The sequence below is a fragment of the Oncorhynchus kisutch genome, unplaced genomic scaffold (genome assembly GCF_002021735.2).
Source record: "Oncorhynchus kisutch isolate 150728-3 unplaced genomic scaffold, Okis_V2 scaffold3957, whole genome shotgun sequence".
NCBI lineage: Eukaryota > Metazoa > Chordata > Actinopteri > Salmoniformes > Salmonidae > Oncorhynchus > Oncorhynchus kisutch.
Window position 1 is genome coordinate 66,883 of NW_022265902.1, and position 16,826 is coordinate 83,708.

General features: G+C 47.2%; 1 protein-coding gene across 1 annotated transcript in view; it reads right to left on the reverse strand.

The window, feature by feature from the left end:
• LOC116372488 (threonylcarbamoyladenosine tRNA methylthiotransferase-like) overlaps positions 1-16,826 on the reverse strand; it is a 187,513-nt gene that overhangs the window by 57,776 nt on the left and 112,911 nt on the right. The window contains exon 5 of the mRNA XM_031821294.1: positions 12,449-12,569. Within this exon, the coding sequence (XP_031677154.1) occupies positions 12,449-12,569 (121 nt within the window). The remainder of the gene's footprint in view (positions 1-12,448; positions 12,570-16,826) is intronic.

The window sequence follows — 16,826 nt, forward strand, 5'->3', positions numbered from 1 at the left end:
TGACCCCCCTACAGAACTAGTTTCCAGGTTTATTGACCCCCTTACAGAACTAGTTTCCAGGTTTATTGATCCTCCTACAGAACTAGTTTCCAGGTTTATTGATCCTCCTACAGAACTAGTTTCCAGGTTTATTGATCCTCCTACAGAACTAGTTTCCAGGTTTATTGATCCTCCTACAGAACTAGTTTCCAGGTTTATTGACCCCCCTACAGAACTAGTTTCCAGGTTTATTGATCCTCCTACAGAACTAGTTTCCAGGTTTATTGATCCTCCTACAGAACTAGTTTCCAGGTTTATTGACCCCCCTACAGAACTAGTTTCCAGGTTTATTGATCCTCCTACAGAACTAGTTTCCAGGTTTATTGATCCTCCTACAGAACTAGTTTCCAGGTTTATTGATCCTCCTACAGAACTAGTTTCCAGGTTTATTGACCCCCCTACAGAACTAGTTTCCAGGTTTATTGATCCTCCTACAGAACTAGTTTCCAGGTTTATTGACCCCCCTACAGAACTAGTTTCCAGGTTTATTGACCCCCCTACAGAACTAGTTTCCAGGTTTATTGACCCCCCTACAGAACTAGTTTCCAGGTTTATTGACCCCCCTACAGAACTAGTTTCCAGGTTTATTGACCCCCCTACAGAACTAGTTTCCAGGTTTATTGATCCTCCTACAGAACTAGTTTCCAGGTTTATTGATCCTCCTACAGAACTAGTTTCCAGGTTTATTGATCCTCCTACAGAACTAGTTTCCAGGTTTATTGATCCTCCTACAGAACTAGTTTCCAGGTTTATTGATCCTCCTACAGAACTAGTTTCCAGGTTTATTGACCCCCCTACAGAACTAGTTTCCAGGTTTATTGACCCTCCTACAGAACTAGTTTCCAGGTTTATTGATCCTCCTACAGAACTAGTTTCCAGGTTTATTGATCCTCCTACAGAACTAGTTTCCAGGTTTATTGATCCTCCTACAGAACTAGTTTCCAGGTTTATTGATCCTCCTACAGAACTAGTTTCCAGGTTTATTGATCCTCCTACAGAACTAGTTTCCAGGTTTATTGATCCTCCTACAGAACTAGTTTCCAGGTTTATTGATCCTCCTACAGAACTAGTTTCCAGGTTTATTGATCCTCCTACAGAACTAGTTTCCAGGTTTATTGACCCCCCTACAGAACTAGTTTCCAGGTTTATTGATCCTCCTACAGAACTAGTTTCCAGGTTTATTGATCCTCCTACAGAACTAGTTTCCAGGTTTATTGATCCTCCTACAGAAATAGTTTCCAGGTTTATTGACCCCCCTACAGAAATAGTTTCCAGGTTTATTGACCCTCCTACAGAACTAGTTTCCAGGTTTATTGATCCTCCTACAGAACTAGTTTCCAGTCTCACAACAACAATAGTTTGAAATGCGTCAGTTAAGATTTGAATTTGGATAACAAACTGCTGTAGTTGTTTTTTCAACTAGCATACAACACAGGATAGACATAGCCTATAGGCCTCGTGTTTGATGTACTCATTCAGGTTCACAGTGTGAACTGAACCGAGGTACCAGTACACCCCTAGTAGAAAGAGTGTGAGCGAGAGGAGAGAAATAAGGAGACGAGATCGGGTGAGACGGCAGGATTTGTGTTCGTGTGTTGCGTCTGGCTCTGGTGTCACAAATCATACCTCACAGCCAAGCGGAGAAAGGTCAAATGTCACAGCTAGAGTCGAAAGCTCAACAACAGGTTGGATACAGGGGTCAAAGGGTCACCGCTGTTCTACGACCGCCTCTGCGACTGAGTCTCAGCCTGAGTGGCAGATCAATTTGCTGGGAGCCACACATCACAGGGTATTAGAGCTGCCTGTGTTACACTGTTAGTGGAGGACGAAGACAGCCAGGGCCAAGGCCAGGCACTGGAGACGCCTCACCACAGAAATGATCACCACTCTGGGCCAGAACATCTGTGAAGGCAGGGAGGATACAATCAGGGGGATACTATTATTGAAGGCAGGGAGGATACAGTCAGGGGGATATTATTATTGAAGACAGGGAGGATACAGGGAGGATACCGTCAGGGGGATATTATGATTGAAGACGGAGGATACAGTCAGGGGGATATTATGACTGAAGACAGGGAGGATACAGGGAGGATACAGTCAGGGGGATATTATGATTGAAGGCAGGGAGGATACAGTCAGTGGGATATTATGACTGAAGGCAGGGAGGATACAGTCAGGGGGATATTAATATTGAAGGCAGGGAGGATACAGGGAGGATCACTATCACTTGGATGTCTATATGGATCTGTTATATAATAGATGAACCAGGACAACCCAGTCGACAGGAGAGTGCTGATCTGAACCAGGTGTTCCTTGACTATATCAGCTAAAAAGTATTTCTGTCTCAGAGAATCTAAAGCTGGCTGTGTCCAGAAAAGTGTGAGTGAGGAGATGATTCCTCCTACCCTACTAGACAGGGCCCTGGTCAACAGTAGTCTACTAGATAGGGCCTTGGTCAACAGTAGTCTACTAGATAGGGCCCTGGTCAACAGGAGTCCCCTACATAGTGCCCTGGTCAACAGTAGTCTACTACATAGGGCGCTGGTCAACAGGAGTCCACTACATAGGGTGCTGGTCAACAGTAGTCTACTACATAGGGCCCTGGTGAACAGGAGTCCACTACATAGGGAATAGGGTGCCATTTAGTCCACTACATAGGGAATAGGGTGCCATTTAGTCCACAACATAGGGCCCTGGTCAACAGTAGTCCACTACATAGGGAATAGGGTGCATTTAGTCCACCACATAGGGAATAGGGTGCCATTTAGTCCACTACATAGGGAATAGGGTGCCATTTAGTCCACTACATAGGGAATAGGGTGCTATTTAGTCCACTACATAGGGAATAGGGTGACATTTGGTCCACTACATAGGGCCCTGGTCAACAGTAGTCCACTACATAGGGAATAGGGTGCCATTTAGTCCACTACATAGGGAATAGGGTGCCATTTAGTCCACTACATAGGGAATAGGGTGCTATTTAGTCCACTACATAGGGAATAGGGTGACATTTGGTCCACTACATAGGGCCCTGGTCAACAGTAGTCCACTACATAGGGAATAGGGTGCCATTTAGTCCACTACATAGGGAATAGGGTGCCATTTAGTCCACTACATAGGGAATAGGGTGCCATTTAGTCCACTACATAGGGAATAGGGTGGCACATGGGACAAAGGCTTCGACAAAGCAGAGCCATACTAAGAGCATTAAAGAGAGCATTTTGTTCAGCGGTTGATCAGTACAAGTATAACTCAAAGATTATTGAGGTAAATCCCAGACATTTGACCCAAATCTGTTAACCCCCCCCCCAAAAAAACATAGTGGGATTAATGATTTTAATAAACACCCGTGTGTGATGGCCCTGGACAATCTATTTTGCTTTCATATTCTAATCTATAGGCCTACGGGTTTCAGTATTTTATTTCTAAATGAAAATAAGATTGCCCAAGAGATGAATGTAATTAATTAATTAAGTCAAAAAAAATGTGGAGTCCCCTGATCAGCAGTTAAATAACTGTTTTACCGCTGATAATGTTCCTCTATGGGGAATGTGTTCCTAAGTGTTGCTGGGACTGGGACACACACACACACACACACACACACACACACACACACACTGGTCTGAAACTAGAGCCTCTACATACTGGTCTGAAACTAGATCCCCTCTACATACTGGTCTGAAACTAGATCCCCTCTACATACTGGTCTGAAACTAGATCCTCTACATACTGGTCTGAAACTAGATCGTCTACATACTGGTCTGAAACTAGATCCCCTACATACTGGTCTGAAACTAGATCCCCTACATACTGGTCTGAAACTAGATCCTCTACATACTGGTCTGAAACTAGATCCCCCTACATACTGGTCTGAAACTAGATCCTCTACATACTGGTCTGAAACTAGATCCTCTACATACTGGTTTGAAACTAGATCCCCTACATACTGGTTTGAAACTAGATCCCCCTACATACTGGTCTGAAACTAGATCCCTCTACATACTGGTCTGAAACTAGATCCCCCTACATACTGGTCTGAAACTAGATCCCTCTACATACTGGTCTGAAACTAGATCCCTCTACATACTGGTCTGAAACTAGATACCCCTACAGTGTCTAATTAACCTGTGGTGCTGCTGGGTGAGGAGTTGGTTCAGCGTTGTTCTACAAAACCACAGATTAAAGGTACCACATCAAAGACAGCGACTGATATCCCCCCCATGGTCTCTGGGGCAGGTCTGTCAGGGAAGCATGAACACAGTCACATCCCCATGGTCTCTGGGGCAGGTCTCCCAGGGAAGCATGAACACAGTCACATCCCCTGAGTCTCTGGGGCAGGTCTCCCAGGGATGCATGAACACAGTCACACACATCCCCTGAGTCTCTGGGGCAGGTCTGCCAGCCGTCAGACACAGAGAGGGAGGAACCTCATCTCTCTAGGTATCAATGCAGACACACGCGTGCCTGGCAACACTGCCTGTCTGCACTAGACAATGTTTACCCTATGATGTTTGTGTCTGGAGCGTAATGTTAAACTAACTGAATGTCTTTTAACCTAATCTGAGGTTGTCCATTGAGCAGAACCCTGAGAGTACACACTGACTCACTATCACAGGTACAGAGGGGAAGAAACTACCTCCTCCCCATATTGCTATTTATTAATTTAGCTCCTTTGTACCTCAGTATCTCTACTTGCACACTCATCTTCTGCACATCTATCACTCCAGGGTTTAATTGCTAATTTGTAATTATTTTGCCACCATGGCCTATTTATTGCCTTACCTCCCTAATCCTACCTCATTTGCACACACTGTATACAGACTTTCTATTGTGTTATTGACTGTATGTTTGTTTATTCCATGTGTAACTCTGTGTTGTTGTTTGTGTCGCACTGCTTTGCTTTATCTTGGCCAGGTCGCAGTTGTAAATGTGAACTCGTTCTCAACTGGCCGACCTGGTTAAATAAAGGTGTTCTCAACTAGTCTACCTGGTTAAATAAAGGTGTTCTCAACTAACCTACCTGGTTAAATAAAGGTGTTCTCAACTAGTCTACCTGGTTAAATAAAGGTGTTCTCAACTAACCTACCTGGTTAAATAAAGGTGTTCTCAACTAGTCTACCTGGTTAAATAAAGGTGAAATATTATGTATATTTTTAAAGAACCATAGAAGTTATAATACTAGATTGGTCATGAACCTTCTTATGACAGCTATAAAAGTCAGCCATGTTGGTCAGGGAGTTAGTGAACCATGGTTCTCCAGACTTTGAAGATTGTATCTGCACTGTATGTGTTAGCTAGCTAGCCAGTTTTAGAGGATTGATTCCATTACATTTTCAAATTAACTGCCGATACAACAACATTACATTACATTTTCAAATTAACTGCCGATACAACAACATTCCATTCCATTTTCAAATTAACTGCCGATACGACAACATTCCATTACATTTTCAAATTAACTGCCGATACAACAACATTCCATTACATTTTCAAATTAACTGCCGATACGACAACATTCCATTCAAACAAATGCAGTCAACCCACAGACATACACCGGCTGACATCATCAGATGACAGGATTTAGACTAGTTGTAAATGCAACAGGTACTGTTCTAGTATCATATAAAACAGCACTCACAGTCTCTCCTGCCATTCATTCCAATGAGACCACGTTGGGATTTCTCCCTGACCAATATGGCTGCCATTTCTCACCAGAATTCTGGAACTTTTAGGGTTGATGACACAGTCCCTCTAGGAGCCCTTAAACTGCTCTGTCTCACTCATAATCACACACACCAGGAGACTAGACCATCTAGTACTGTCAAATACACATCAGCCTTGTTTAGAAACACCACAGACACTGACGACCCAGAACCTTGTTTATCAACCCTGAGATACACCACAGACACTGACGACCCAGAACCTTGTTTATCAACCCTGAGATACACCACAGACACTGATGACCCAGAACCTTGTTTATCAACCCTGAGATACACCACAGACACTGACGACCCAGAACCTTGTTTATCAACCCTGAGATACACCACAGACACTGACGACCCAGAACCTTGTTTATCAACCCTGAGATACACCACAGACACTGACGACCCAGAACCTTGTTTATCAACCCTGAGATTCACCACAGACACTGACGACCCAGAACCTTGTTTATCAACCCTGAGATACACCAGACACTGACGACCCAGAACCTTGTTTATCAACTCTTAGATACACCAGACACTGACGACCCAGAACCTTGTTTATCAACTCTTAGATACACCAGACACTGACGACCCAGAACCTTGTTGATAAACTCTTAGATACACCAGACACTGACGACCCAGAACCTTGTTGATAAACTCTTAGATACACCAGACACTGACGACCCAGAACCTTGTTGATAAACTCTTAGATACACCAGACACTGACGACCCAGAACCTTGTTTATCAACTCTTAGATACACCAGACACTGACGACCCAGAACCTTGTTTATCAACTCTTAGATACACCAGACACTGACGACCCAGAACCTTGTTTATCAACTCTTAGATACACCAGACACTGACGACCCAGAACCTTGTTTATCAACTCTTAGATACACCAGACACTGACGACCCAGAACCTTGTTTATCAACCCTGAGATACACCACAGACACTGACGACCCAGAACCTTGTTTATCAACTCTTAGATACACCAGACACTGACGACCCAGAACCTTGTTTATCAACCCTGAGATACACCACAGACACTGACGACCCAGAACCTTGTTTATCAACTCTTAGATACACCAGACACTGACGACCCAGAACCTTGTTTATCAACTCTTAGATACACCAGACACTGACGACCCAGAACCTTGTTTATCAACTCTTAGATACACCAGACACTGACGACCCAGAACCTTGTTTATCAACCCTGAGATACACCACAGACACTGACGACCCAGAACCTTGTTTATCAACTCTTAGATACACCAGACACTGACGACCCAGAACCTTGTTTATCAACTCTTAGATACACCAGACACTGACGACCCAGAACCTTGTTGATCAACCCTTATATACATATCACAGAGACAGTAAGATTAGAGTGGTGAGTGGCACAGCGGTCTACGGCACTGCATCTCTGTGCAAGAGGCGGCACGACAGACACCCTGGTTCGATTCCAGGCTGTATCACAGCGGTCTACGGCACTGCATGTCTGTGCAAGAGGCGGCACGACAGACACCCTGGTTCGATTCCAGGCTGTATCACAGCGGTCTACGGCACTGCATGTCTGTGCAAGAGGCGGCACGACAGACACCCTGGTTCGATTCCAGGCTGTATCACAGCGGTCTACGGCACTGCATCTCTGTGCAAGAGGCGGCACGACAGACACCCTGGTTCGATTCCAGGCTGTATCACAGCGGTCTACGGCACTGCATCTCTGTGCAAGAGGCGGCACGACAGACACCCTGGTTCGATTCCAGGCTGTATCACAGCGGTCTACGGCACTGCATCTCTGTGCAAGAGGTGGCACGTCTAGAACAGGGACAGAGAGGACACTGCCCAGTCTAGAACAGGGACAGAGAGGACACTGCCCAGCCTATAACAGGGACAGAGAGGACACTGCCCAGCCTATAACAGGGACAGAGAGGACACTGCCCAGCCTATAACAGGGACAGAGAGGACACTGCCCAGCCTATAACAGGGACAGAGAGGACACTGCCCAGCCTATAACAGGGACAGAGAGGACACTGCCCAGCCTATAACAGGGACAGAGAGGACACTGCCCAGCCTATAACAGGGACAGAGAGGACACTGCCCAGCCTATAACAGGGACAGAGAGGACACTGCCCAGCCTATAACAGGGACAGAGAGGACACTGCCCAGCCTATAACAGGGACAGAGAGGACACTGCCCAGCCTATAACAGGGACAGAGAGGACACTGCCCAGCCTATAACAGGGACAGAGAGGACACTGCCCAGCCTATAACAGGGACAGAGAGGACACTGCCCAGCCTATAACAGGGACAGAGAGGACACTGCCCAGCCTATAACAGGGACAGAGAGGACACTGCCCAGCCTATAACAGGGACAGAGAGGACACTGCCCAGCCTATAACAGGGACAGAGAGGACACTGCCCAGTCTATAACAGGGACAGAGAGGATAGTCCCCAGTCTATAACAGAGAGGACACTGCCCAGCCTATAACAGGGACAGAGAGGACACTGCCCAGCCTATAACAGGGACAGAGAGGACACTGCCCAGCCTATAACAGGGACAGAGAGGACACTGCCCAGCCTATAACAGGGACAGAGAGGACACAGCCCAGTCTATAACAGGGACAGAGAGGACACAGCCCAGTCTATAACAGGGACAGAGAGGACAGTCCCCAGTCTATAACAGGGACAGAGAGGACAGTCCCCAGTCTATAACAGAGAGGACACTGCCCAGCCTATAACAGGGACAGAGAGGACACTGCCCAGCCTATTCTCTCAGTGTCTGCCTGCCTGCATGTCTTTGTACCCCAGGCTCCAATCAATAGGCAGGGTTGAGGACGGTTAAGAGTATTGCATGTGTTGGTCTGTCCAATGACAAGGCCCCATTGTTTCCCCGACACATACAGAGAGACATGAGTAGATTCCTCTGACTTACCTAGGGGGTCAAAGGTCAAAGCTCTGGACAGGAAGCAGAGGTGCAACCGGCTGTTCTTTAAAACACACATTGTCTCTCTGACACGCGCACACACACACACACACACACACACACACACACACACACACAACATACAAGCTTCTCTCTCTTGCTCTGGCTGTCTACAAACAGCAGATTATGACCTCCACTGATTGGGTCGTCACCGTGTGTGTGTGTGTGTGTGTGTGTGTGTGTGTGTGTGTATACCACTGAGAAGCCCAGGTCTTCTGGGGTAATTCCCTGAGAGGAATCACAACAGGCCCTTTTCCTGATTCAAACTGATGAAATTAGCCTTTTCCATTAAACATTAACAACCCCATTGATGTTAGAACCCATGTGAGGAGGGGAGGGAGGCTGTAAACACCATGAAACAGGGAGGAGACGAGGGAGGGGGGAGGGAGGGAGGCTGTAAACACCATAAAACAGGGAGGAGACGAGGGAGGGAGGGGGACGAGGGACGGACAGGGGGGAGGAGACGGGGGGGCGAGGGAGGGGGGAGGGAGGGGGGGGAGGGACGGACAGGGGGGAGGAGACGGGGGACGAGGGAGGGAGGAGACGGGGGACGGACAGGGGGGAGGGAGGGAGGCTGTAAACACCATAAAACAGGGAGGGGACAGGGGATGGACAGAGGGAGGAGACGGGGGATGAGGGAGGGAGGAGACGGGGGACGGACAGGGGGGAGGAGACAGGGGACGGACAGGGGGAGGAGACGGGGGACGAGGGAGGGAGGCTGTAAACACCATAAAACAGGGAGGAGACGGGGGACGGACAGGTGGGAGGAGACGGGGGACGGACAGGGGGGAGGAGACCGGGGACGGACAGGGGGGAGGAGACGGGGGATGAGGGGGGAGGGAGGCTGTAAAAAGGATCCTGTTCAAGCTGGAAGGAAGGGAGGATGAGGCGACACTGTTTTCTAAACCCACCTACCGCTCGCTCATCAAATATTCAATATATCTCCTGAGAAATTCAATTTCTTTCTGCCTCCCACCCAACCGACACGGCATGATGTTGCAGCTCAGCGCTGTCATGGGGGCCCCTGGTTGCTTCCTCCTCTGGAAACATCAAAACACCTTCTGTACCCCTCTGGGCTTATCCTTGCATCAATCTCACGTAATCTGTGGTGTGTGTGTGTGCTTGTGTGTGTGTGTGTGTGTGTGTGTGTGTGTGTGTGTGTGTGTGTGTGTGTGTGTGTGTGTGTGTGTGTGTGTGTGTGTGTGTGTGTGTGTGTGTGTGTGTGTGTGTGTGTGTGTGTTTAACTATACTTGTGGGGACCACAAGGTCAAATGCTATTTATAGGGGATTTCGGGTTAAGGTTAGGTTTAGATTTCGGGTTAAGGTTAGGTTTAGATTTCGGGTTAAGGTTAGGTTTAGATTTCGGGTTAAGGTTAGGTTTAGATTTCGGGTTAAGGTTAGGTTTAGATTTCGGGTTAAGGTTAGGTTTAGATTTCGGGTTAAGGTTAGGTTTAGATTTCGGGTTAAGGTTAGGGTAAACAGGATTTTGAATGGGACTGAATTGTGCGTCCCCACAAGGTTAGTTATACAGGACTGTGTGAGAGTTTTGCAGATGGATGTGTGTACTACTGGGTCAGAAGGCCTGTATATCAAACCATAATGAGGTTCCTCTGTATTCAAACACAAAACCACATCAAGGTTTCATGAGATGAATAACACTTAGCCAGGGTAATGATGGGGAGAACACTTAGCCAGGGTTATGATGGGGAGAACACTTAGCCAGGGTTATGATGGGAATAACACTTAGCCAGGGTTATGGTGGGGACAACACTTAGCCAGGGTTACGATGGATAGGACACTTAGCCAGGGTTATGATGGGGACAACACTTAGCCAGGGTTATGATGGGGAGAACACTTAGCCAGGGTTATGGTGGGGACAACACTTAGCCAGGGTTACGGTGGGGACAACACTTAGCCAGGGTTACGATGGGGAGGACACTTAGCCAGGGTTATGGTGGGGAGGACACTTAGCCAGGGTTACGATGGAGAGGACACTTAGCCAGGGTTATGATGGGGACAACACTTAGCCAGGGTTACGATGGGGATAACACTTAGCCAGGGTTACGATGGGGAGAACACTTAGCCAGGGTTATGATGGGGAGAACACTTAGCCAGGGTTACGATGGGGAGAACACTTAGCCAGGGTTATGATGGGGATAACACTTAGCCAGGGTTATGATGGGGACAACACTTAGCCAGGGTTATGATGGGGAGAACACTTAGCCAGGGTTATGATGGGGATAACACTTAGCCAGGGTTATGATGGGGAGAACACTTAGCCAGGGTTATGATGGGGAGAACACTTAGCCAGGTGCAGGGTCGTAGCAGTGCAGGGTCGTAAAGGTGCAGGGTCGTAGCGGTGCAGGGTCGTAGCGGTGCAGGGTTGTAAAGGTGCAGGGTCATAACGGTGCAGGGGCTTAACGGTGCAGTGTCGTAACGGTACAGAGTCGTAACGGTACAGGGTCGTAACGGTGCAGGGTCGTAACGGTGCAGGGGCTTAACGGTGCAGTGTCGTAACGGTGCAGGGGCTTAACGGTGCAGTGTCGTAACGGCGCAGGGTCGTAATGTAACGGTACAGGGTCGTAACTGTACAGGGTCGTAATGGTACAGGGTCGTAACGGTACAGAGTCGTAACGGTACAGGGTCGTAACGGTACAGAGTCGTAACAGTACAGGGTCGAAGAGGTGCAGGGTCGTAACGTAACCGTACAGAGTCGTAACGGTACAGAGTCGTAACGGTACAGGGTCGTAACGGTACAGGGTCGTAACGGTACAGGGTCGTAACGGTGCAGGGTCGTAACGGTGCAGGGTCGTAACGGTACAGAGTCCTAACGGTACAGGGTCGTAGAGGTGCAGGGTCGTAACGGTGTCACTCTCTCTCTCTCACCTTGAACTCACTTGTGTCTGTGAATCTGAGTCACTGAATTCCCCAGACCTTAACAATGTATTGAGACCACATCAGTTAACCTGAGACAGCAGTTTTACTGGTTGGCCTGGAAACTGACCAGTCAGGTCGGTAGGTCACGTAGGTATTGGGCAACAGTACCATTCAATAAACAGGGCACTATTATTGTTGTTGTCAAGGAAATGTGGAAAACTTCCTCTATGTTGCCATGAGGAAGTCTTCCATTTCAAGTGTCCACCCCCTTGTCTGAGTGAGGAGGCCAGCCAGGCACCGGCCTGAGTGAGGAGGCCGGCCAGGCACCGGTCTGAGTGACGAGGCCGGCCAGGCACCGGTCTGAGTGACGAGGCCGGCCAGGCACCGGTCTGAGTGACGAGGCCGGCCAGGCACCGGTCTGAGTGACGAGGCCGGCCAGGCACCGGTCTGAGTGACGAGGCCGGCCAGGCACCGGTCTGAGTGAGGAGGCCAGCCAGACACCGGTCTGAGTGAGGAGGCCAGCCAGGCACCGGTCTGAGTGAGGAGGCCAGCCAGGCACCGGTCTGAGTGAGGAGGCCAGCCAGACACCGGTCTGAGTGAGGAGGCCAGCCAGGCACCGGTCTGAGTGAGGAGGCCAGCCAGACACCGGTCTGAGTGACGAGGCCAGCCAGGCACTGGTCTAGCGAGCTACCTCTGGCCTCCCCCCGTTTGTCGCCGGCTACCTGTGTGTGTGTGTGTGTGTGTGTGTGTGTGTGTGTGTGTGTGTGTGTGTGTGTGTGTGTGTGTGTGTGTGTGTGTGTGCGTGTGTGCGTGTGTTTCCCCTGGTTGAAAACAGCAGCTTACCCTGTATTGATTGAAATGATCTCTATCAGAGGGTTCTTTCTAATCTTGGGCAGATCCAGTCTGGCTCCACCGAGACGCTTCCCGTTGTCCTTCTTCTGACCCAGCAGACGCACCGAGTGACCTTCACACACAACACACACAAATACTAGTCAGGACACCGAGTGACCTTCACACACAACACACACAAAAATACTAAAAAAAAGCTAACATTTAAACACTTTATGGACATTAGGAGCCTGCTTTTCCTAATGAGATCATTATTTCAGCACACTTCTCAATAGCAGTTTATCCTGACTAAACCAGCCTCACCCCACAAACTGGAAGTAGCTTTAGTAATGCTATAGGCTAGATAATGCTGTATGTATTAGTAATGCTATAGGCTAGATAATGCTATAGACTAGATAATGCTGTATGTATTAGTAATGATATAGGCTAGATAATGCTCTATGTATTAGTAATGCTATAGGCTAGATAATGCTATAGACTAGATAATGCTGTATGTATTAGTAATGCTATAGGCTAGATAATGCTATATGTATTAGTAATGCTATAGGCTAGATAATGCTGTACGTATTAGTAATGCTATATGCTAGATAATGCTATTGGTAAGATAATGCTGTATGTATTAGTAATACTATAGACTAGATAATGATATATGTATTAGTAATGATATAGGCAAGATAATGCTGTATGTATTAGTAATGCTATAGGCTAGATAATGCTATATGTATTAGTAATGATATAGGCAAGATAATGCTGTATGTATTAGTAATGCTATATGCTAGATAATGCTATTGGTAAGATAATGATGTATGTATTAGTAATGCTATAGGCAAGTTAATGTTCTATGTATTAGTAATGATATAGGCTAGATAATGCTGTATGTATTAGTAATGCTATATGCTAGATAATGATGTATGTATTAGTAATGATATAGGCTAGATAATGATGTATGTATTAGTAATGCTAGGTCCACACTACCTAGAGTATAATGTGGGGAGATGTTTAGGTTCACACTACCTAGAGTATAATGTGGGGAGATGTTTAGGTTCACACTACCTAGAGAATAATGTGGGGAGATGTTTAGGTCCCCACTACCTAGAGTATAATGTGGGGAGATGTTTAGGTCCCCACTACCTAGAGAATAATGTGGGGAGATGTTTAGGTCCACACAACCTAGAGAATAATGTGGGGAGATGTTTAGGTCCCCACTACCTAGAGAATAATGTGGGGAGATGTTTAGGTCCACACAACCTAGAGAATAATGTGGGGAGATGTTTAGGTCCCCACTACCTAGAGAATAATGTGGGGAGATGTTTAGGTCCACACAACCTAGAGAATAATGTGGGGAGATGTTTAGGTCCCCACTACCTAGAGTATAATGTGGGGAGATGTTTAGGTCCCCACTACCTAGAGAATAATGTGGGGAGATGTTTAGGTCCCCACTACCTAGAGAATAATGTGGGGAGATGTTTAGGTCCCCACTACCTAGAGTATAATGTGGGGAGATGTTTAGGTCCCCACTACCTAGAGAATAATGTGGGGAGATGTTTAGGTCCACACAACCTAGAGAATAATGTGGGGAGATGTTTAGGTCCCCACTACCTAGAGAATAATGTGGGGAGATGTTTAGGTCCACACAACCTAGAGAATAATGTGGGGAGATGTTTAGGTCCCCACTACCTAGAGAATAATGTGGGGAGATGTTTAGGTCCACACAACCTAGAGAATAATGTGGGGAGATGTTTAGGTCCCCACTACCTAGAGAATAATGTGGGGAGATGTTTAGGTCCACACAACCTAGAGAATAATGTGGGGAGATGTTTAGGTCCCCACTACCTAGAGAATAATGTGGGGAGATGTTTAGGTCCCCACTACCTAGAGAATAATGTGGGGAGATGTTTAGGTCCCCACTACCTAGAGAATAATGTGGGGAGATGTTTAGGTCCACACAACCTAGAGAATAATGTGGGGAGATGTTTAGGTCCACACAACCTAGAGAATAATGTGGGGAGATGTTTAGGTCCCCACTACCTAGAGAATAATGTGGGGAGATGTTTAGGTCCCCACTACCTAGAGAATAATGTGGGGAGATGTTTAGGTCCCCACTACCTAGAGTATAATGTGGGGAGATGTTTAGGTCCCCACTACCTAGAGAATAATGTGGGGAGATGTTTAGGTCCACACAACCTAGAGAATAATGTGGGGAGATGTTTAGGTCCCCACTACCTAGAGAATAATGTGGGGAGATGTTTAGGTCCACACAACCTAGAGAATAATGTGGGGAGATGTTTAGGTCCCCACTACCTAGAGAATAATGTGGGGAGATGTTTAGGTCCCCACTACCTAGAGAATAATGTGGGGAGATGTTTAGGTCCACACAACCTAGAGAATAATGTGGGGAGATGTTTAGGTCCCCACTACCTAGAGAATAATGTGGGGAGATGTTTAGGTCCCCACTACCTAGAGAATAATGTGGGGAGATGTTTAGGTCCACACAACCTAGAGAATAATGTGGGGAGATGTTTAGGTCCACACAACCTAGAGAATAATGTGGGGAGATGTTTAGGTCCCCACTACCTAGAGAATAATGTGGGGAGATGTTTAGGTCCACACAACCTAGAGAATAATGTGGGGAGATGTTTAGGTCCACACAACCTAGAGAATAATGTGGGGAGATGTTTAGGTCCACACAACCTAGAGAATAATGTGGGGAGATGTTTAGGTCCACACAACCTAGAGAATAATGTGGGGAGATGTTTAGGTCCCCACTACCTAAAGTATAATGTGGGGAGATGTTTAGGTCCACACAACCTAGAGAATAATGTGGGGAGATGTTTAGGTCCCCACTACCTAGAGAATAATGTGGGGAGATGTTTAGGTCCCCACTACCTAGAGAATAATGTGGGGAGATGTTTAGGTCCACACAACCTAGAGAATAATGTGGGGAGATGTTTAGGTCCACACAACCTAGAGAATAATGTGGGGAGATGTTTAGGTCCCCACTACCTAGAGAATAATGTGGGGAGATGTTTAGGTCCCCACTACCTAGAGAATAATGTGGGGAGATGTTTAGGTCCCCACTACCTAGAGAATAATGTGGGGAGATGTTTAGGTCCACACAACCTAGAGAATAATGTGGGGAGATGTTTAGGTCCACACAACCTAGAGAATAATGTGGGGAGATGTTTAGGTCCACACAACCTAGAGAATAATGTGGGGAGATGTTTAGGTCCACACAACCTAGAGAATAATGTGGGGAGATGTTTAGGTCCCCACTACCTAGAGAATAATGTGGGGAGATGTTTAGGTCCACACAACCTAGAGAATAATGTGGGGAGATGTTTAGGTCCACACAACCTAGAGTATAATGTGGGGAGATGTTTAGGTCCCCACTACCTAGAGAATAATGTGGGGAGATGTTTAGGTCCACACAACCTAGAGAATAATGTGGGGAGATGTTTAGGTCCCCACTACCTAGAGAATAATGTGGGGAGATGTTTAGGTCCACACAACCTAGAGAATAATGTGGGGAGATGTTTAGGTCCCCACTACCTAGAGAATAATGTGGGGAGATGTTTAGGTCCCCACTACCTAGAGAATAATGTGGGGAGATGTTTAGGTCCCCACTACCTAGAGAATAATGTGGGGAGATGTTTAGGTCCACACAACCTAGAGAATAATGTGGGGAGATGTTTAGGTCCCCACTACCTAGAGAATAATGTGGGGAGATGTTTAGGTCCACACAACCTAGAGAATAATGTGGGGAGATGTTTAGGTCCACACAACCTAGAGAATAATGTGGGGAGATGTTTAGGTCCCCACTACCTAGAGAATAATGTGGGGAGATGTTTAGGTCCACACAACCTAGTGTAAAAATATCAATATAACTAGACATTACAGATATCTATCACTACACCCGGGAGGGAGGGAGGGAGGGAGGGAGGTACTGTCGGGAGGGAGGGAGGTACTGTAGGGAGGGAGGGAGGGAGGTACTGTAGGGAGGGAGGGAGGTACTGTAGGGAGGGAGGGAGGTACTGTAGGGAGGGAGGGAGGTACTGTCGGGAGGGAGGTACTGTAGGGAGGGAGGGAGGTACTGTAGGGAGGGAGGGAGGTACTGTAGGGAGGGAGGGAGGAATGGATGGAGGTACTGTAGGGAGGAATGGAGGGAGGTACTGTAGGGAGGGAGGGAGGTACTGTCGGGAGAGAGGGAGGTACTGTCGGGAGAGAGGGAGGTACTGTAGGGAGGGAGGGAGGTACTGTAGGGAGGGAGGGAGGAATGGATGGAGGTACTGTAGGGAGGGATGAATGGAGGAAGGTACTGTAGGGAGGGAGGTACTGTAGGGAGGGAGGGATGTAGGGAGGGAGGTACTGTAGG